Raw genomic sequence first — 22,491 nt, 5'->3', positions numbered from 1 at the left:
CCCAATTTGTTGAACTACCTTGTTTGCCATTCTGATGAAAATAAAAGGGGGATGTCAAAAGATGAAAGGAGAAAGGGAGTTGTAAGGATGATTGAGCTGTCATGGAGAACATGAGGAAAACAGATGAGCGGGGTCTGAGACTCTGTAAAATACTGCTCATGAAAAATATAAAACCAATTCATCTTGATGAGAACAATTATATCAGTCATGGCTGACGTCAAACATCTAAATGATTCTTTTGTGAAATCTTCAAAGACTAGAGCATTAAACAATACCTCTTTTTTATATCGCAGCTGGTTGTTTATTGCAGGTTTCTGTGCGGTCTCTATTTTAACCTCCTGTGTTGATGTCCTGTATGAAGGGTTGCTGTAAGTCAAGTTGCTCACTCCTGGATCTGCAAACTTGAATTTTTTGTGCCTTGAAAGCAAACAATAGCAACATAATCAAATATTCATCTTGAGCAGCTGAGAAAAGTAATGCATTCATAAAGTGCTTCATTAAACCTTACCTGTAAATAATGAACGCAGCGATGAGTATCAGGATGGCCAGTATTGACAGAGCTCCACCAATCACGTAGCTGATATGAGGGCTCTCATCTTCATAAAGAGAAGTGCAAATGGTCAATTCATGCTTGATTTACTCTCATACAACTATTTAAAATCAGAGTTGTAATTATTTACCACGAGGTGCAGACACCACATTGTTCTGGATGCAGTCCTCTAGATTGAGACTTGAATCTGTACAACTGAGAGGAGAAAATGATTGGATTTTACTGACAATATTTCACTTAATTCTTAAAGAAAACCTTTTTTTTTTTTTTTGATTTGATAGCTGACTTACTTGACCCCTGACAGGCCCTGATGAGGTTTCTCTGTGGGGTGTTTTTTGGGGGCTTGAGTACCTTTGGAGTCCCTCTCAGGAGCCGTGGGAATGTAACCAGAGACTAGTCCAATTAATAATAACAACATGCAATTATTCTTCACTTGCAATGGAAAGATGCTTATATAGGCCAAAATTCTCAAAAGACTCATACGGGCTTATTATTAAAATTTCTAGAAAACAGAATAATGGCTTAATCTGGTTATGATAATCAGTGTTGCACTCATTAAATACAATTTTAAAAACTGAATTATGAATAAAAAAAAACTGAAATAAAATGTAAACATTACACAAAAAAACGTTAAACTTAAACACTTTAGAAACGGCAACTAACTAAAAAATGCTCTAAAATATGATAAAATACAATAATCTTACATAAATAATACTACAATAACACCGATGTTAAACTGGTAGATGTAAACAGTCATGCCATGAATATATTAATTTGTGTAACATCTCAGTGTTTAACAGCGATTTCTTGAAAATAATAATTGCACGTTTAACTCACTTGTAGAGCAAGGTCTGCCGTCAGGCTCATCTGGACATGCGCACACAAAACTGTTACTCCGCGCAAGACACAAGTGTGTGCAGCCCCCATTATTCGCACCGCAATGATTTGTTCCTAGAAACACAGGAAGTCAATCTTACAGGTGCGTTTGTTTCAATGGCAATGGTAACATTTCTTCAACACACATGCTCAAGGTTTGTATATCAGTGACTATCTTGAAAATATTACTGAACACAACATGCTTAAAAAACATTACACATGATGAAACTACACTTGTTTATATGCGACATTAATATTTAATATAATTACTTGAAATTTAATTGTACATAAGCATACAAAAGACCAGTGTTGCGTCCCAACAGCACACATTCTGGATATCCTTCTCTGATGAACGCATTACAGGACTTTGCTTTAAATGAACAAATTAATTTGTTGTGTAGTGTCTTGCTTTAATAATAATTAAAATTCAAATGGTATATCACAAAATCCCTTCAAAGTGTGCGTTGTGCATTACAGTAAAAATAAAGTACACTTGTAGACTCTTCAGTTCAGTCTCAACACATCAGTCTTACCAGTCTGTCTTTGTGGCGACACCACTATGATGTCCATGAGGCCCTCTACATTAGCCAGCACAGTTTCCTTACTACGACCTGTATGCTTATCTACTCGCTGAATAGACTTGGTCTGCCAGTCCGTCCAGTAAATCCAACGGTCTTGCTGTGAGATTCGGGAAAAAGGAGTTAAAGGAGAGTATACCGGTTTCAACTGGGGACAAAGAAAGGGGGTAAAAAAAAAGGGGGAGGGAAGGAAAGATGGGAAGAAAAAGGAGGGTCAGAAAATGGAAAGATGCAAAAGAAGAGAACAACATGCTAAGGTTATAAATGCAGAGACATAAGTGAAAGAGGACGGGTCAGTGGAGCAGAGGGTGATGAAGGTGCAGGTGAGTGACAGATTAAGTGAGGGTGAGGATCAGATATGGAAAGGTACCTGCGTGAGGGCAAACGGGTGTGATACAGGGCTGATGAGAATTTGACGCAGTTTGCCATTCAAGTCAGAACTTTCTATGCGGTCCAAGTGTGCATCCACCCAAAAGATCCTATACATGAAATCACGTGAAGCTTCAGTTATGTGTTCTCCAAAATGTTTCAAGGTACTTGCCATGATTATGGTACAAAATAGAGTCTGAAATGCTTAAAAGAAGCCATTTTTAGAGCAGATGAACAAAGTGAAAAATAAGAGACGCCCCCCAAAACTGTTGAAATTCTGCATCAGGAGGTCAAACTAAATATTACATCAGCTGTTTTATTTTTCAGTAACATTTGGGACATGTCTAAATACTGTTTAACCTCTTAACCATCAACCTTTTAAACAAGACAATCAGCAGATTTTAGCTAAAGTGAAAGCATTTAAATGTACACTTTTACAGTAGTCAATATTTGAAGTGGATAAAACCTTGCATCAAAGTCATCCTATAACAAAAAAAAAAACTTCTTGTCTTAGGACAAGTTTGATGAACTTTTTTTGATCCATTTCAAATGTTGACTACTGTATGTAAAATAAATATTTTACAATCTAAAATTGCTATAAAATCCAATTCATGTCTAAAGTTTCAAATTTGAGATTTTGTTCAGACACTGTGCCACAAAATCCATGCATTTCTGTCACAATATTACTTCTACCACCAAATAAGGAACATATTGAATATTCCAACTATATGTTTTGTCAAGATTAGAAAAAGTTTTGATTAAATACTGTAGTAAATTTTGTAATATGACACTTGACACCACCCAGTAGGTGCCCACTGAAAAGTTTTAAAGTACCATTTCCATGGTAAGCAATGTCTGATTTCAAAATGGTTTTCACGTTATACATTTTGAGTGTTAAGATTTCAAATGATATCTAATTTACGATGCTTACTAAAATGTGATAAAGAGAAAAAAAGACTAATCATGACAGTTAAGAGGTTAAAACTCTGATTTGTGATGTAATGTCTGTTTGATTTTACTGAAAATACCATGACTAAAGTAAATAAAAAATCAATGTAATATTTAAATATAATCGATCTCTTTCCCCATTTGTGCAGCCCCCCTCCTCCCCAGCACCACCTGTCTGTCTATCATTTTTAACTCCGTTGTCACTGAGTTGGGACCAAATGTTTCTTTCTCTAATTTCCCTTTAAAAATGGGATACTAAAATACCATAATTAAAGAAAGTAATATAAAAACAATGTAATATTTAAATATAATAAATATCTTTCCCCATTTATGCAGCCCTTCCCCTCCCCAGCACCACCTGTCTGTCTATCATTTTAACGCAGTTGTCACTAGCTACTTTGGGACCCAACGTTGTTCCCCTAATTTACCCCAAAAATGTGCCTTATTCATGGAAAGTACCTGAACAATCAAAGCCAGTTGTTGTTAGTGGTAAAGTGGCATTGAAAACAAAGTATAACTATATAGGTGTACAACTGAAGAACGAAAGGAGAAGACATCAAAATTTCAAATGAAAATTATCATCAAAATCTGCAATAGTGTGTATGTTTCATCTAAGCCACATACACACTGCAACCTTGTGATAACAGTGTTTAAATGATAGTGAGTTAATTTGGTCGTAGAATGCAGTCGTCACTTCCATAACTGATCAAACTGTGTGTGTACAGAATGGCATTATGCAGTCGACAGTGACAACCAACGGTCTGCAGTGTGTTTGTGGCCTAACGGTGCATCAGAATTTGGCTGATATGGGTTGAAGGTCCATTTTGCACGTCTATCAGCTTCCAACAATATCATTATCATAACTCTCCACTCTTTTTAATGAATTTTCCTCTTTTACCTGCGGGTGTCATAGTCCAGTGTCAAGCCGTTAGGCCATCCCAGATCTGTGTTGATGAGGACTTTCCTGTCTGTGCCATCCAGGTAAGCACGCTCAATCTTTGCAATGTGACCCCAATCTGTCCAGAACAAGAACCTTGCCAAAGAATAAAATGATGAAATGCATTCATTAGTAATAATAACATAACTATATAAAAAGCTCCCTTCTCTCTCGCCCTCTCATTCATTCAAATAAATGCACCCTTACAGTGTTACTTTACTCTGACTTCAGAATTCTAGATTCAACTACACATAGACAACATAACTAATACAAATGAACCATTATTTGTATCTGTCTAAAACAGTTTTAGGTTGTGCATGCTAGCAAGTGATCATGGTATAAGTGGGATAATCCATAACTAGGTGCACATTTGACTATTTTAATCCACTCTGCAGAAGCAACCACTTCACATCACATGGGTTCGGTCTTTGCAACCAAAACATTTATTGGATTTTAAAACATGAAGCTGTAAAAATATTGTACAAAATGAAGACAAAAGTCTTACACACTCTCTGGCTGTCAAACTTTAAGTGCTTTAATATGATGAACTACACTGGTGATTATTCTGTTAAAAATCATTGGGAACTGATTTCAGTTATTCATGATAAATTCGATCAATTGGCTAAAGGTCACTGAAAAGTTAATACTCAGAAAAGCTCTAAAATTGTCTGCAGATACCACTTAATTCGATATTTTGTAACTAATGGAACTAAAGCATTAGTTTGACCAAAAGTGTACATATTTGAGCTTGATTTCCTGAAGGCAAGGCTGAAGAATGGTGTATCTAAATATAGATGCATATATTGTATTTTAAGGCAAACAGTATAATATCTCTCTTTTTTCCCCACAGTCACCTCCATTTTTTGGCAACTCTTAAAAACTGAGGAGTGCGCTATTTCAAGCGAAACTGTCCTTCTCAAATCCTGGACTGCCAATGTAAAAATTATAGGCTATGTATGAGTTTTAACGATGCATAAAGAAATATTAAAATTGTGGTCCCACTTTATATTAGGTGGCGTTAACTACTATGTACTTACATTTAAATTAATCATTTGATACAATGCACTTATTGTGTACATACATGTTTTTACATTGTACTTTATTTTTAAAAATATCTATATGTAGTTACATCTGTAATTAATTTCTGTAATTACATTTATAATTACACTGTTGACCCATCCCTTACACCTTAACCCACCCTTAAACCCACCCATACCACCAAACCTGTCCATAACCTTACCCCTATCCCACTTCAATAGCAGCAGAAGTGTTTTGCAATACAATATGACCACAATAAGTACATTATACTTATTGTTTGATGTAAGTACAAAGTTAAGGCCACCTAATATAAAGTGTGACCAAAACTGTAATAATAAAATTGTAATTGTTAAAAAACTAAATGTAATAAAACCTACATTTTTATATATTTTCTTTAGCCCTCCTCCTCCCCAGCACCACATATCTATATAAAATAATAATAATCATAATAAATATACAATAAATAAATACTATACAAGTACAAAAACTACAAACACAGGGTAAAACAGTCCTTTTAGAAATAGACTAAAGGTTACCTTTTCATTTTCTCTTCACAAAGAAATACACAAAGCAACAAAACTGCAATGAACTGATAATAAGTTTGCTGTTCTCACCCCTTGCTAGGAAACACAGCAATGGCTCTTGGTTCATCCAGACTGTTATTCACCAGAACTTTCCGAGACGTGCCATCTAAGTGAGCCACTTCAATGGTGTTACGGCCGGTGTCTGTCCAGTACACGTTACGGGCCACCCAGTCAACAGCAAGTCCATCAGTCGTCTTCAGACCCTGACTGATCACAGTTTCCATATCGCTGCCGTCTAAATTCACCCGCCTGAAAAGAATGAAATATTTCATAGAAAATGCCAACACAAAAAAAAAAAATTGTAAAGAAAAAAAATATACAATAAAAGAGCTTAACAATGCTTTATTTTTACTTAAATAGCAAATGACAAAAAAAAAAAAAAAATTAAATTAAATTTTCCGGAAATTTCAAGCATAAATAATGTCACTAACACAATATAAGAACAATGCACGACAAAATATTTTCAAAAACATAATTTAGAAAGTACTTATAAAGTGTACTTTTAAAAGTGTACTTAAGTGTGTTCACAAACATAGCCATATCTTTGCATATGCAAGTACAGTTGTTTTTTTAAATACGCTTTTAAGAGTGCAAGTGTGCATTTAATCCAATTATGCACGCTTTTGTTTTTTGTTTTTTTATATGTGACTCTGGACCACAAAACCAGTCTTAAGTCTCTGGGGTTTATTTGTAGCAATAGCCAACAATACATTGTATGGGTCAAAATTATAGATTTTTCTTTCATGCCAAAAATCATTAGGATATTAAGTAAAGATCATGTTCCATGAAGATATTTAGTAAATTTCTTACCGTAAATATCTCAAAACTTCATTTTTGATTAGTAATATGCATTGCTAAGGACTTAATTTAAAGGCAATGTTCTCAGTATTTAGATTTTGTTTGCACCCTCAGATTCCAGATTTTCAAATAGTTGCATCTCAGCCAAATATTGTCTGATCATAACAAACCATACATCAATGGAAAGCTCATTTATTCAGCTTTCAGGTGATACATAAATCTCAATTTCGATAAATTGACACTTAAGACTGGTTTGGTGGTCCAGGGTCACATTTTATTAGACGCATACCTTATAACATCCAGTGACACATCCGTATAGTAGAGTTTCCTCTCCACGCTGTCATAGTCCAAGGAAATCACATTATGCAACTCGGGCACGGGCACATACACGTCTGTGTGGTCATTAGTGTCTAGAGAGATTCTTCGAACACTAACACGATTTGAAAAGAGCAGGTGTGTTTCAGGCAAATTGTCACATGATCTCCCATCACTTTTCAGCAGAATACCGGTGGGACACGCACAAGACGTCACATTATGCCGAGGCAGACACAGGTGAGAGCAGCCACCGTTTCTACTGCCACATTTATTGAAGCCTGCAGGGAGAGCAAGCACGATTATGCCAGAAAGTTACATCATTTTTGTATTATTATATGCCAAGCCTTTTGAATTCACACCATTATTCACCAATTACCTACAAATTTAAGTACTTTAAGAACATTGTTATAGTTGTTTAGTGGAAAATAGATACAAAAGTTCATGAAGACTGAGTGGTTAATGGTTACCTGACATTAAGCAGACACTTTCTGTAACAAAAGTGAGTGTACTGCACACCTGTGAAGTTTAAGTAATATGCATATACTATTATATTTATTATGGAAGCTTGTTTCCGTCACAGGATAAAAAATAAAAGATAAAAAAGGGTAATTGCAACTGATACAAATTCTGAGTTTGTATCTTCCAATTCAGACTTTTTTCTCAGAAATGTGAGATACGAACTTAGAATTGAGAGACAATCAGATTTTAAGGTATAAACTCGCAATTGTGAGAAGAAAAGTCTACATTGAGATATGAACTTGCAACTTGCAAGAACAAAGGTCAGACCTGTGAGATAATTACCAATTAATGTTTTATTGTTTATTCCGTGGCAGAAAAAGAAAAATAGAACTGTAAAATATAATATTCAGAATTCAAAGAAAAACGTTTGAATCCGCAGATTGTGATTCGAGATAAAGTCTGAATTCTGAGTTTATATGTGGAAATTCTGACTTATTTGTACGTAAATATTTTGCAATTCTGAGTTTATATCTTTATTTATTTTTATGTCCTGTGGCAGAAACAAGCTTCCATTATTTATAAACATTTTCCATGAGCTTTTATTTTTATATTTTGCTAATTTTATTTTTGTTTAGTATTTTTTTATATGCTTTGGTCATTTTCATTAATCTTTATTATTTAATCTTAGATTTAATTCACATTAATTTCTATTTTAGTTTCAGTAATTTTAGTACTTTGACAATGATTTTATTTCATTTAGTTTAGTTAAAATTACCTAATATTTTAGTTCATTAGCAACATTTCTAATGTTCAAGTTTTAAGTTTTTCATCCAATATTTATAAATTATTTGATTTCAGCTTTATTTTAATTAACGTTTAACAATTTTACATTACAAAACAATGCTACTAAACAAACAAATTTTGGTCTAAAAACAGGAAAAAAAAATTTTGGAACTTAATTGTTCTTCTGAAGCCAATCAATGCACTTAACAATTTAACAATAAACAACGCAAAATGCATAGAGAATGAAAATATTAAATAAACAATAATGACAGTAAAAACATGTACTTTATGACCTACCCAAAGGTCTTGTCCGGTCAACAGCCTGGATGTCCATGAGGCCGGGTAAGTTGGAGCGGACGGTGATGGTGTTTGCTCCAGTGTCTTTGTCCGCTCTATGAATACTGCGGCTCTGCCAGTCTGTCCAGTACATGTGTGGCCCCAACAGAGTGAGACCGTACGGGTGCTGGACGGGAGACACCAGGGTCTTCCGGTTTGAACCATTAAGATCAGATGCTTCTATCCGCTAATGGAAAAACAGATTATTTTACTTAATTCAACCAGCAAGCATTTATATAAGTTTTCTTATTCCTCAGTAGGAAACTTAAATAAGGTGTTACACTAAAAGTTGGATTACTCTACGTGACTTTCGTCCCTAAAAAAGTCAGTCTATCCATCCATCCATCCATCCATCCAAGTAGTCTGTTATATTGTTATAAAGATCTCACTGATTTACATTACAAGCTATCAGAATTTCGTCACTTTTTGGCCATATAAATATCAATATCTGCACCAAATTGCACATTTTTTGCTCAGTTTGAGTCTCTGAATAAAATTGAGGTGTTTTTCCTCATATTCTCAGTATATCATACTATATGAGCCATAAAAGCCTGATGTATGAAATATGATATGAAGAGTTTATTTGCAAAAACAGATAATTTTTAAAAATCATGTTTTTTTATATTATGTTTTGTTTTTATTGTGATAGTTAGCTGTATTTTTTTAGTTATTTTTTAACCTAATCAAAATAACCCATCTGCAGTGTGATTGAGATTACTAGGAATACACAATGAAAAAACAAGAGTTATCTGTTTTTGCAAATTAACTCTTCATATTCATACATATATAATATGTAGGAATGCGTACATTTTTTATATTTTGTCTAAAAGTTCAATAAAATGCTTATTTTAAAAAAAAGTATAATTTGAGTATTATTTCATATGTCAGCCTTTAAAGGGTTAAAATCAGTGTTGTCAATCAATTTAAAAATAATAATTAAATCACACATTTTTTCTGAAATTAACTGCATTCAAATATAAATGACTGGATGGAATCAGAGTCTGTGCACGTAATACACCAAGCTAATTTTTAAGAAATCGGTCAACTCTGGCTACAGAAAATCAGAGCCAGTCTGCAGATACTGGTCAGCCAGTGTCGTTTCGCCCAAAAGTTGTGTAGTGTTTTCCAGCCTTAAAACACCCTTCAGGTCACACTGACCTCAGTATGAGCATCGGCCCATAGCAGCTGTGATCCAGCTTTGTCCACGGCCAGTCCATTAGGCCAGCCCAGATTGTTATTTATCAGAACTACGCGATCTGAACCATCCATACTGGAGCGCTCCAGCTTGGCATGCTCACCCCAGTCCGTCCAGTACATGTACCTAAAGACAGATTTGTATATTATTAATCATCACATACTGTACCTGTGCTCAGCTAGTTATGAAAACCATTAGCTATAATTGTGTTTCTTGCAACTGACTCCTGGACCTCGTATGAAAATTAAATCTGACTATTAGCATGGACGACATCTATATGCTAGTGTAATTATAAAGTTGGACAAAATTTGCTCTCCATCTTCTTAGCCAAAAAAAGGATTAAACTGTCCAATCAAACGCTTTAAAGAACCAGAATATTTAAGTTATTATAAAATACCACAGCCTCCAAAGACCTCACTCATTCATTCGCTCAGTCAGTCCTACATTTGTGAAAAATCACTGCACTTATTTGCATTGAATGTGCACTAAACTCCTAAAACATTGTACTTGCAGATAATATATTAATGAAATAAAAGGCCACGTAAGTGACTTAAAGGGAGAACACTTTCATGACTGTTCCTTAACACACTTTTAAAAAGTTCACTTCATAATAGCAAAATTAAAAGTTTTACTAGTACATTTTTGTCACGCTTTAAAGTACACTTATTTGGACTAACATACTAAAGAACATGCAAAGTGCTTGATTTTAACTTTAACTACAATTACAAGTAAAATGGCAAAAATGTGTAATAATTAGAAATAAACTTAAATACATGACAAGTTTCGATAAAAATTGTGTATATTTTAGTGTACCATAAATGCTTGTCAGTAGATTAAACAGTACTTTAACAACATTTCAAAAACAATAAAAGTAATTATGTAATTACATATAAATATGTGCTTAAGTCCTTCTTAAGTGGGTCAAAAGCACTCTAAAGTTCAGCTAAATGTATTTGATATAAATTTATTATGCACAGTACAATCAGATGACTGACTTTGAAATGGAGTATGTTTTCTGTAAAGATCACAGGCTTGTACTAATCGTGGAATGTTTATTTGCAAAGGCTAGCACTGCTAATGAGGAGCACCCTCTTCTCCGGGAGCACCAGCTCATTTGCATTAAAGCAACATACTCAAATACAGAGCGTTTTGGCTCACACCCTAAAAGTGGCAATTTTAACAAGCTATAAAAAAATTATCTGTCAGGTATTTTGAGCTAAAACTTCACATACACGCTCTGGGGACATCAGAGATCTTGTAAAAAGGAGCATAATAGGTTCCCTTTAAAGTATATTTGGTAGCACTTTATTTTAAGGTGTCCTTCTTACACGTTACATGTACTTACTATTATAATAATAATTAATTATGCATAATTACATGCAAGTAACGCTAAGACAAACCCTAAACATATATGTATTTAATTAATATTACTCAGTACTTAAATGTATAAATAGACTGTAACAAGGACGCCTTCAAATAAAGTGTAACCGTATATTCTTTTAAAGTATATTATTTGCACAACAAAAGTGTACTAGTGTAAAGTGGCCTTTTTCTCAGGGGTATGTGGTGAATGACACATAGCCTACTATATACAAGCCAACTAAATCCTAGCCTGAAATGACAGAGTGAAAAGGGCAAATGGTTTACCCCATCTCATGGAACAGGGCGATGGCACGAGGGCTGTCCAGGTTCTGCCACACAAGCACTTTTCTCATGGAGCCGTTGAGATTAGCCACCTCAATGCGGTTCGTCCCCGTGTCCGTCCAGTAGATTTTTCTGCCCACTGAGTCCACTGCCAGACCATCTGTGGTCATCAGACCTGAAAGAGTGGAGGAAACACTTCAAATGAGTGAAGAAGTTGAGTGACTGGATAAAAGGAATACGATTACTGCAAGTACTTTTGAAGTAAACAGTAGACTCCTTACCAGTTGAAATAATGTCCTCATATTCTGTACCATTGACATTGGCTCTGCTGATTTTCTTTAATGTACTGTCTGACCAGTACACTTTACCTGCAGGAGCAGGAAAATATTCATTATGATGATCCCTAAATTAACATAAGCGAAAGTGTCTATACATTGAGAATTTCCTCACACCTTCTACTGCATCCACTCCAATGGCAATGGTGTTCTTCATAGACACGCTGACTGGCAGAACCACATCAGCGAAGTACGAGATGTCCAAAGAAATCATTCTGATGTCTGTCCGCCGGGCAAAGATCAGGAAGCTGTTCATTGCTGTAAGATGAAAAAAAATTATGAAGGATTTCACTCAACAATTAACATCCATCATAAACATCAATGTTTGTTTTTGACACAAAAACAAATGCTGTCATGTTATCTTGTATTTGGATGCCTGATGTTTGGGAACAAAATTTTGTGAGAGGTATAATTTCAGCATTTTAGAAGGATTAAAACAATATTTTAGATGCTGTGCAATGAGATTCACGTGTTTCCATTTACCTTTTTTTTTTTTTTTTTTACTATTTGAATTCCATTTTAAGATTCCACCCAGCATTGTTTTAATGCAATATCTCAAAATTCACACAAAAATTCATGGATGGAAACACTGACTTCCCCTCATGATGTTCCAAACCCATATTATATTCTTTATTCTGTGAAACACAAAAGGTGTGTCTTTATTCCACTCAACAAAAGTGGAAGGTGATGTATATTTACAAGCTCCAAAAAGGACAATATACTAGCACACTCCATGCATTTTCACTCAGTGGACAGCTTTCCATTCAAGAAAAGACAGAACGTAAAAGGCTTTCCGAGATGCATTCTAGACAGACTGCAACCCTATCATTTCAAACCTCTTTAGGAAATGGTTCGACATGCATTTCAGACATGACTTGGTCAAGTGTAAACACATCTGGTTGTTCAGGCTGCGTATGTAAGCTTTAAACTACCTCACCATACACATGTACGATTCACACGCTACATCACATTTTGGCATCAACCTGGACAACCGCAATGTTCCTTCCATCCAACTCTCCTCTGCAAACCACAACTCCAAACACTCCTCATACGGCTTGGGTTCCCTCTCTCCATACAAACCTACATGATAGAGCACTGCACTTCCCTTTCTCAGCGCAAACCAACTCAGTGAATAGACCTTAATAAAGTCAATTTTACAGGCAGAGGCTGTGAAAATAGCAGTTAGTTTTGAACATGGTAAAAAATATAAGCTACACATGTTTGCAGGCGATGTGCCAGCGCGTCCAATCAACATCCATATTAAAGCTGAAATTGGATGTGTTGTATGTAAGCCAATTTCCACCACGCAAGAAAAAAAGCATACTTTGCTAACCATAATAACCATCATAATTATGACAGATTAAATTATGCCATAAAAAAGTTTGGACATCAAAATGATTAAATATAAAAGGTTTTAATCTCATAATTATATCTAGTGTCATAATTTCAACTGTGTCAATTTCGACTTTATCTCATAATGAGTTCATATGTACGGAAGCGTATTGCATTCACTTGAGGAAAAAAAATCTACTGTTTTTCTGAATTAATGAGTTAATTATCTCAGAATTACGAGATACTTTTTAATGAAAAAAAAAAGTTTTTGCTCTGTTTTTCTGAATTAATGACTTAATGATCTCGTAATTCTGAGATAATTAACTTAATTCAGAAAAACAGTAGATTTTTTCCCCCAAGTGAATGCAATACGCTTCCGTACATATGTAATAACTTTGAGATAAAAAGTCAAAATTATGACATGCTAAATTGAAACAACTTTCAAAATGTTTACATTAAGACAAAATTATGAGATAAAAAGTCCTAATTATGAGACACAATTCTGAAGTCGAAATTGAGATAAAAGGCCGTGTATATCCATTTTGATTTTCTTTTAAATTTCATTATTATAACAGCGTCACAATTTCAACTTTTTATTTCTTAATTATGCCTTAAAGTGTCATACTTTTGACTTAAAGCATAATTTTTCTTTTCTTCTCCTTCACTCTTTTTCCACGTTAGGTCTGTTTTCGTCACAGTGCACACATATCTTTTATGCATCATAACATGTAGTGTTGTTAAATTTAAACCTGTTGATGAAAACGATGCACTCTAAAAATACATTCTAAAAGTCTAAACAATTCATAAGAAGGTATATAGAATTATTCACAGTATTTTAAAGTACCCTGATAACAATGCTACGCATTATATCATATTACCGAACACCAGCTCTTTTACTCTCCACGCCACTGTCCCAGTTATCCTCATGGTTTCTTTTGTCATTTTGGTGGGCGGAGCTACTGTAAATAGCCTTTGCAAAACAGATAGCTATTCGCACAATCAAAACGCATTAAGTGGCCAAGACTAAACATCCCCTAAGGGCCAGAGATTCCCACCCGAGCAATTAAGTGTGCAAAAAGAGACAAATCCCCTACTGAATTGCACAGGAAAGCAAACCGAATGGTTTCTCACCTTCAGAAATGCCCCATGACGTCACCACTGACACATCATAACGGCGACTCTTAAACCCTTGAGGCGACTCAAAATGAGCCTCAAATTTCAAAGATTGCCCTTGCAACAAAAACCACGGACTGAACTGTCACCTGGAATCCCAAAAGCAATGAACACCTGCGGCCATTTCATTAAATGTCAAGTCAATTGGGGAATTATGGCTACTGAATGAGAAGTTATTGCTGGTTTCTTAGATATTCGAGAGGGGTAGAGTAGCATGGACTTATCTGCATTACCATGAGTGCAAGTCTTGCCGTCCGCCTGTAGGTTGATACCAGTGGGACATGCACAGCTTGAGGCTTTAGGAGCAGGAGCCAGGAGGCAAAGGTGACTGCAGCCGCCATTATTCACCGAACAGGGCGTCTGGACTTTAGACAGAAATCAGAAAGAGTGGAGACAGGTGAGAGAGAGAGAGGGGGCTAGAAATGGCCGTTCAATCAGATGTAACAGATAACAGGCCTCTGGGTGTCTCGGTGGATCATTATACACCACTGAGACTCCAGACTGAAGATCAGTTAACACTGGCCATAATCCACCGTCTGAAAACCCAAGACATCCGATACGACAGAGACCCACATTCCCTCTTTAACACATATCTGCTAGGCATGCGTGTGAATTTCAGTTGTCAACAGGAGAAAGAAGAAGAACAGGGCTGCTAACTGCTCATATATAAGCGTATATGCTTATACTGCTTATACATGCTACTTGTATGTTTAAATTATTTAATTCATATTTATTGCATACTTAAGGCATTTTGCCTAATTTGATGCGCTGAATATACAACAAAGACTGATTTACACTCTTAAAAATAAAGGTCCTGCATTGGCATCAATGGTTCCATGAAGAACCTTTAACATACATGGAAACTTTTAATTGCACAAAAAGGTCCCTTATAGTGAAAAACGGTTCTTTAGATGATTAAAATGTTCTTTGCACTAATAAAAAAAAAAAAATGGTTCTTTTAAGAGTGGTTTGCTGAAAGGTTTTTTTGGGGAACACAAAATGTTCTTCTATGGTATTGTTGCAAACCCCCCACCCCCTCCCTTTATACAAAGATTATTATTTATTATTGATTGTTTTAATCTATTGGCAACTCTAAAATAATCCCTTACACTGCAATTACTCAGTATTATGCAATAACACAGATGCAACACAACTTTAAATATGCTAACCTGACTGAATTAAAACAATGATCTTAATCTGAATCTGATGAATTTTAAATTTTGATCATAAAACATAGCCAATCAAAAGAATACACATATACTTAAGTGCAATCTAAATGGAGTGTTTTCAGACACTTAACTGCATGTTAATTGCAATAGAATGAAAATGTATTGTAGTTTAAATTTAAATTGAATGCAATTAGCTGTATGTGTGTGTGTTTCATAATTATTTATATTGTCTTTGAAATATGGTTAAAGTACTGATGAATGTACTGACAAGCATTTATGGTAAATTAAAATGTATTTTAATGCCATTTCTATTGAAATTTGTATGTCATGCAGTTAAAAATTTGTAATTACACATTTATACTGATGAAGTTGCAATTCAGTACATTTAAAATATACTTACTGTAGATATTGAATAACACACTAAAGTTAAAATTATAATTAAGTTATACTAAGTACATGTGCTTAGTAATGTACAAGTACCCAGAGGGTTAAAGCATGCCAAAAGATTCTTAAAACAATGGTTTAAAATGCACTTTAAAGTAAAACTTTTCATTTGACATTATTACAAAGTGCACTTAAAAAAAGAAAAAAAAAAGAAAAGTGTACTTAAGTGTGTTCATGAAAGTGTATCTTTTTAAGTCACTTAAGTGGCCTTTATTTTACTAGCAGAATATCTGCAGTTGTTGTTGTTTTCAAGTGAACTCATAAAGCACCCAGGATGCACCGCAGCAGACTGGCTACACTGACAAAGCTACAATATGTCCAAACTTGACTGTATTGTATTTTGTATTTGTTACCAGTATCATTAATACATAATAGAGATATTCTCCGGTGATGTTTTACCTGTAGTTCTGTGATGGTGGAACATGTGAATGTCCATGAGGTTTTCAAGGTTTTCTGCCAGCGTTCTTCGGTCTAAACCAGTGAGCTTGTCTGCACTTTGGATGCTCTTGGATTGCCAGTCTGTCCAATAAATTCTGTCTTCATGAAGCGTCAACCCAAACGGATGAGGCAACTGACTGCCAATCAACACCTTCAATGGAGAAGAATGAATAAAAGTTTAACCTGAGAAAGAATGAACTGCAAATCAGTTTAACTAAAGAACTCATGTCTACCTGTCTGCCTGATCCATCGAAGTTGCCATACTCAATGGTCTTAATGCTAGCATCGGCCCAGTACAGCCGCTCAGTGCTGTAGTCTATTGCCAATCCATTAGGCCAGGTCAGGTTTGTTGAGATGATAACAGTACGGTTGGATGCGTCCATTCCAGCACGCTCAATCTTAGGACTGGCACCCCAGTCTGTCCAGTACATGAATCTATGGTGAGGTAAAACAAAAGCGGTTATGTATCATTTCTTTATATTGTGTAAACCTCAACAGCTATTATTACTACTTGTAATACTGTCAAATAGTCTATAAAGCATCATCCATTTATATTGGCACCTTTGATTAAAAAGGCTAAGTTTTTACCTTTTTGGGCCAGTTTTACTAACTATCTTGCACCAGCGCAAACCGTCTTTTGCCGTTAAGATAGTACTGTTAGGTTTTATTAAGATGCACAGTGAAGAATTAGTGCTGAAAAGGCGTGGACAGTTATTTTTTGCAAATGACCTTATTGAATATGCATTTGAAGGAGTTTCCCTTTCAGACGCAAAATTTATGGGAGGCGAGTATTCTAATGAATCACACAACGAGATTTACTAATGTTTACGCTCGTCAAATTACTGCCATTTGTGCCATTATTTAACGCCCAAAAAAAAGCATGCCTTAAACTGTTTTGCGCTTTAAATGGCTGCAATTAATCGAGAGCGCGTGGTAGAAGGGAGAGGATTTTTTCCACACGTATTAATTTATTTGGAATGCCAGAAGAGCATATTATCCGAACATATCATTTGCCATGCTATTTTTTATTTGCTTCAGGAAATAAAAGACGACTTTGAACCCTCAACTAGGAGTCACGCAATACCAGCTCTATCAAAACTTCTAGCAACCCCTCATTTTTTTGGCCTCCGGTTTTCATTTTTGAGGTGAACTATTCTTTAAGTTTCATTCAAAATATTCACAAAAATCTAACCTTTAATTCACATAAATTATATAAAAAAAAAATAAAAAAAAAGTGTCACTATTATTGCAACCTAATTTTTTATTGGACGTTTTTAAATGTTTTAAATCATTCCCGTAGCTCAAAAAGTAGGTCATGGGTTTGATTCCCAGGGAAAGCAAGAACTGAGAAAAAGCAAACCTTAAATGCAATGCAAGTTGTCTGCATTTGTGGAGGACACTGTATAACATTGTATATTGAACCGTACTTGACCTACCCTCCGATCGGATCAACAACAATGTCCCGAGGACGGTCGAGGTTCTCCCAGATCAGAACTGTGCGCATGCTTCCATCCATGTTTGAAACTTCAATCCGATCTGTGCCTAAAAGAGTTATGAAAACAAGTATTTTCTAAAAAACACTAGAAAAAATTGATATCTAGCTGGCATGAAACGCCAGACTGCAGCATATGCCTGTCACTGCTCTGTCACTCAGTAGTTGCACTAATAGATCTATATTCAATGAAATAGAAGAAAAGGGTGTGAGAAGAGGCAAGGGAGAGCTAAAAAAAATTCAAACAAAGTATTTGTCTTGTAGTATGCGCTGTGTCTTAAATGGACTTAAACAATGGAAATTATTACACGAAAAGATGAATCTGAACGAATCAGATGATCTGAAATATGAATTATTAAGAGAACAGTACCTGCATCTGTCCAGTACAGTTTGTGTGTAAGCCAATCGATAGCTAGACCTGCAGGGCTTTCCAAACTGGTGTCCACCACAACCTGCAAGCAACATGAATATCATCCGTCATATTACATGACAGTGCATTACAACCACCTACTACATAAGGGAGGATTTGTTTGTTTTTGCTCGTTTTCTCCAGGCCTCAGTATTTTACACAGTTCTCTCTGTAATATACAAGAATATTAATAATTCATACACTAGCCAACAGCAGTGGCATGAAAAGACTTAAAGGCATGAACAACAGATTAACTAAAGGGACAATTAAAAATAAAACATTAGTACTAACACAAATAATTTGTTTGATTTTACATTTATTATATACATTCGCTCCCTAATTATTCCATTCTGTTCCATTTTATATTCTAGATTTTATTTATGTATTTAAATATATAAGATAAATAATCTCATAAATCCACAGCTGCACTTATTTAATTAAAAATAAAGTACAACAGTAATATCAAACACAACTGTTTCTATTTGAATACATTTCAAAATGTAATTCATTCCTGTGTATTTTCAGCATCATTACTCCAGTCTTCAGTGTCACATGATCTTCAGAAATCAGTCTAATATACTGATTTACTGCTCAAGAAACATTTCTGATTATTATCAATGTTAAAAACAGTTGTGTTTGCCCAATATTTTAGTGGAAACTGTGATACACTACCATTCAAAAGTTTGGGCTAAGTGTGATAGAAATAGAAAGAAATTAATACTTTTATTCAGAACGGATGCATGATCAAAAGTGACAGTAAAAACGTTTATAATGTTGCAAAAATATATATTTCAAACAAATGCTGCTCTTTTTAACTTTCTATTAAATCAAAGAAAATTTTGTTTCAGTTTTTATGAAAATATTAAGCAGCAATAACTGTTTTGAACATTGACAATAAATGTTTCTTGAGCAGTAAATCCGTATATTAGAATGATTTCTGAAGGATCATGTGACACTGAAGACTGCAGTAATGATGCTGAAAATACAGAATCAATTACAATTTAAAATATATTCACAGATATTTCCAATTATAATATTTCAACAAATATTTTCCCCTGTATTTTTGATCAAATAAATGCAGCTTTGGCAAGCATAAGAGACCGTACAAAATCGAATATATTTATATATTTGTTTTTAATTTTTTTACACTGCCCAACAGTGTCAATCTGATCTTAAAACCTGCTCTTTGTGTCTCAGGCTAAATTCCTGCTAACCTCCTGTTTGCTTCCATCCCATTTTGCTCGGTTGATGGAATCAGTGGTGACGTCAGTCCAGTATATATAACGCTCACTAGAGTCCCAGTCCAGGGCCACTGCGTTTCGAATATCAGCCAGTGGAATGATGTCGTCCAGCTTGTCTTCAGTGTCAAAGCTGATTCGACGGATGTCCGTCCTTCGGGCAAAAAGCAGGAACTTGTCAAGACCTGATCAAAGACCAAAGGTCTCCTGTCAGTTCTTCAGATTTAAGAAGTTTATCAGTACATACATGTCACAAAATCAGAAATGTGTTCAATATGAAAAGAAAATGACAAATTTAGCTTGGAAATAACATATATCGTTTAGTTTGTGGCTGTATTATTCATTTTTGAACTTGTAAACAAAGACAGTTAGAGATCAGCTGTAATTGACACAGATTTATTGATTATGAATAAATATCATAATCAATTTGCACAATCTCAAATGCAATTTTCTAGAAGCTACAGTACATAAAACAGCATTTTAGACCAACAGAATACATTTTGTCCCAATTAGTCAAACACCAAAGAATTTATTGTTGAACAATATTGCTGAAATGTTAAGGGTTTGTGGTTTCCCAGCATGCATTACAAATTAATCAATTTGTTGAACAAAAAATCTGTTGTCTTGGCAAATGTATTGGTTGAATCAAGTATTTTGCATTTACTGAACTAACAAAATCAAATTGACAAAACAGTGTTACTTAGTCATTAAGACAATAGTTTCTAATTATTAAGATGACTTAAAAATCTGAATGCATTATGTTCCCCTGAAATTTTTTTTTTTTTTTTTTTATACAGTTTACTTTAAAGGTACTAACATTTACGGATAAATAAGGTACAAAGTTGTATCTTTAAGGGTAAACACAAGTTGTTGTCTCCATAAAAGCACATTTTTTTCAGCAATGCATCTGTATACCTTCCTGAATTTGCTATTCGATTTTCTGTCAGTTAGCCAGAACGCGAGTGGCTCCTCGTGGTACCAACACAAATACGCACACAATCACTTTCTGGAAGTTTGTATCACACTTCTCATGTTACTGTACCCTTAAGGTGAAGTGATACTGTTGTAGCACGAAAGGAGGATAAATATAAATCATGGATAAACAACTAAAACGAGCAGTACTCACTCTGGGCACAGTTATAGTGGTCCACCTTTGTAAAGCCTGTAGGACACGCACAGATGTAGGTCTTATTGCTTGGAAGACACAGGTGACTGCAGCCTCCATTATTGCTCCCACAGCGGTTTCGCCCACCTAAACATAACAAGAGAAAAAAATAATAATAATGCTTTTAAAATTACCATAATTGACTCAACCCAGGGTCAGTGGAAAAACATGACTGTGGCAACATTGCAGCAAAAATTGTGTTGCTGCTTGCACATTTCGCAATATTTTCAAAGTGAAATGTCCAGTGGGTGGCGCTAAAAGCATGTTCAGTTTTATCAGAAACATACGAACTTGGATCTGGCAACATTTTATAACGTTAGTTGTTGTACATATAGTGGCAGAAATGAAATGTCCAAGGTTAGTACTTGATTGTGTTTGAAAATAACGTACAATCTACAATAAACCTTACATGAAACCTAACTGGATAGTTTCCGGATAGTTAGACTTGTTTCCAAATGCGCCACAGCTCAAGTTCAATGTTGTACCGGGTGCACTATCAAGCAAGTTTACTAAATCAGAAAAGCCAAATATGGAGCTGGATTTATGGTGCAAACATCAAAATGTATTAGTTTACACATCATGCGCTATGGTAAAAGTGTTTTTGAGGTCACAACATAGTATTGAGCAAGGAACTGTGTGAAAATAAGGCTTCATTAATCAATAATCTGCCCCTGTAATCATAATTTGTGTTTTTGCTTTGGTTTGGTTTTCAGCAATGTAGGCAGAGGCATGTTTTTCCACTGAGCCTAGGTTGCATTTGGTTAAATTTGATTTGCGTTTGTAAACATTGTATACTATACTACGACTAATAGGGACTTTATGGATCGTTGACCTGCAGGTTGTCTCTGTGGGTGTAGGGTGTGGATGTCCATGGGAAAGTGCAGCTTGTTTCGGATGACCTCTTGGTTCTTGCCAGTAAACTTGTTTGCACTGTTGATGCTCTTGGTGTGCCAGTCGGTCCAGTAAAGACTGTCTTCAAACACAGTGATGGCAAAAGGATGTGGAAGACCTGGAAGAGGAAAAAGTTCACAGATATATTTAGCCTCTGTACTCTAAAACGCAGATTTTTATTGTGTAAAACATGATTAACAAGAGCAGTCCAAAGCATAACCGTGTTACACAAAGGTGACTGACTTCCAATATTTTGTTCCAGCTCAGAGCTAATGACAATATCAACTAGAGAAAACTTGACGATTCTTCCCATGAATTACAGAGTTGGAGTATTGGTCTTGTTGATGTATTATCCTCCTGTTGTTTAAGAGTGAAAATGGCGCTTTATGTTACGTTTGGTCAAATTACTTTTGGGTTCTCCACAACACTGAATAAGTGCACATGTAAAAACATTACAGGTTTTATTGACTGTCAAGTCTACATATTTTAGTTGAGATCAAATGTGACCCAGAGGTAAATAGTGCTCGTTTCCAACGCAGCTGTGTTTTCTTGAGTGAAGAGTGTCACAAGATCTCTCTCTCTCATCACACACACAAACAAGTTGTTTTGTATTTATATCAAGGCACACTATAATTATTGACTCTGATTGGCTGTTCTAAGGTGTTTATTAATTTTCATTATAAATCAGATCGCTCCAAACCTTGATGATGATGATGCATTCTAAGCTGTTGTAAAAACTCCATAAACACAGCTGTGACCGCAATAAATGTGCCAAGCAGGTGTCTGTCTAATGACAAGCATCATTAATACTTAAGTAGCTAAACTTCTGCAGTAATGTCAAATTAAAAGTTTTACTTGAGTGCATTTTAAATCATGTTTAATATTCTTTTGTCATGCTTTAAAGAACACTATTTTTAATGTTGACTACCATGCTAAAGCACATGTAAAGTACTTGATCATAATTTTAACTGCAGTGTGTTATTCAATATTGACAT

The 22,491-nt window shown here is 35.0% G+C and overlaps 1 protein-coding gene across 1 annotated transcript in view; it reads right to left on the bottom strand.

Moving 5' to 3' along the window:
• The window catches only part of LOC306882017 (low-density lipoprotein receptor-related protein 4-like), a 96,573-nt gene that overhangs the window by 6,365 nt on the left and 67,717 nt on the right, over positions 1-22,491 (bottom strand). The window contains exons 15-37 of the mRNA XM_079436444.1: positions 21,438-21,614; positions 20,567-20,692; positions 19,417-19,625; positions 18,164-18,245; positions 17,738-17,843; positions 16,535-16,736; positions 16,263-16,452; positions 14,484-14,615; positions 11,863-12,003; positions 11,692-11,778; positions 11,414-11,585; positions 9,730-9,892; positions 8,533-8,758; positions 6,968-7,271; positions 5,911-6,129; positions 4,220-4,354; positions 2,375-2,483; positions 1,960-2,104; positions 1,388-1,501; positions 841-943; positions 681-745; positions 509-596; positions 276-417 (exon numbers count right to left, since the gene is read on the bottom strand). Coding sequence (XP_079292570.1) covers positions 276-417; positions 509-596; positions 681-745; positions 841-943; positions 1,388-1,501; positions 1,960-2,104; positions 2,375-2,483; positions 4,220-4,354; positions 5,911-6,129; positions 6,968-7,271; positions 8,533-8,758; positions 9,730-9,892; positions 11,414-11,585; positions 11,692-11,778; positions 11,863-12,003; positions 14,484-14,615; positions 16,263-16,452; positions 16,535-16,736; positions 17,738-17,843; positions 18,164-18,245; positions 19,417-19,625; positions 20,567-20,692; positions 21,438-21,614 — 3,437 coding nt within the window. The remainder of the gene's footprint in view (positions 1-275; positions 418-508; positions 597-680; positions 746-840; positions 944-1,387; positions 1,502-1,959; positions 2,105-2,374; positions 2,484-4,219; positions 4,355-5,910; positions 6,130-6,967; positions 7,272-8,532; positions 8,759-9,729; positions 9,893-11,413; positions 11,586-11,691; positions 11,779-11,862; positions 12,004-14,483; positions 14,616-16,262; positions 16,453-16,534; positions 16,737-17,737; positions 17,844-18,163; positions 18,246-19,416; positions 19,626-20,566; positions 20,693-21,437; positions 21,615-22,491) is intronic.

This window comes from Barbus barbus (genome assembly GCF_936440315.1).
Source record: "Barbus barbus genome assembly, chromosome: 2".
NCBI lineage: Eukaryota > Metazoa > Chordata > Actinopteri > Cypriniformes > Cyprinidae > Barbus > Barbus barbus.
Note: the sequence above shows the minus strand (reverse complement) of the source record. Positions and strands in the feature narration are given on the sequence as shown.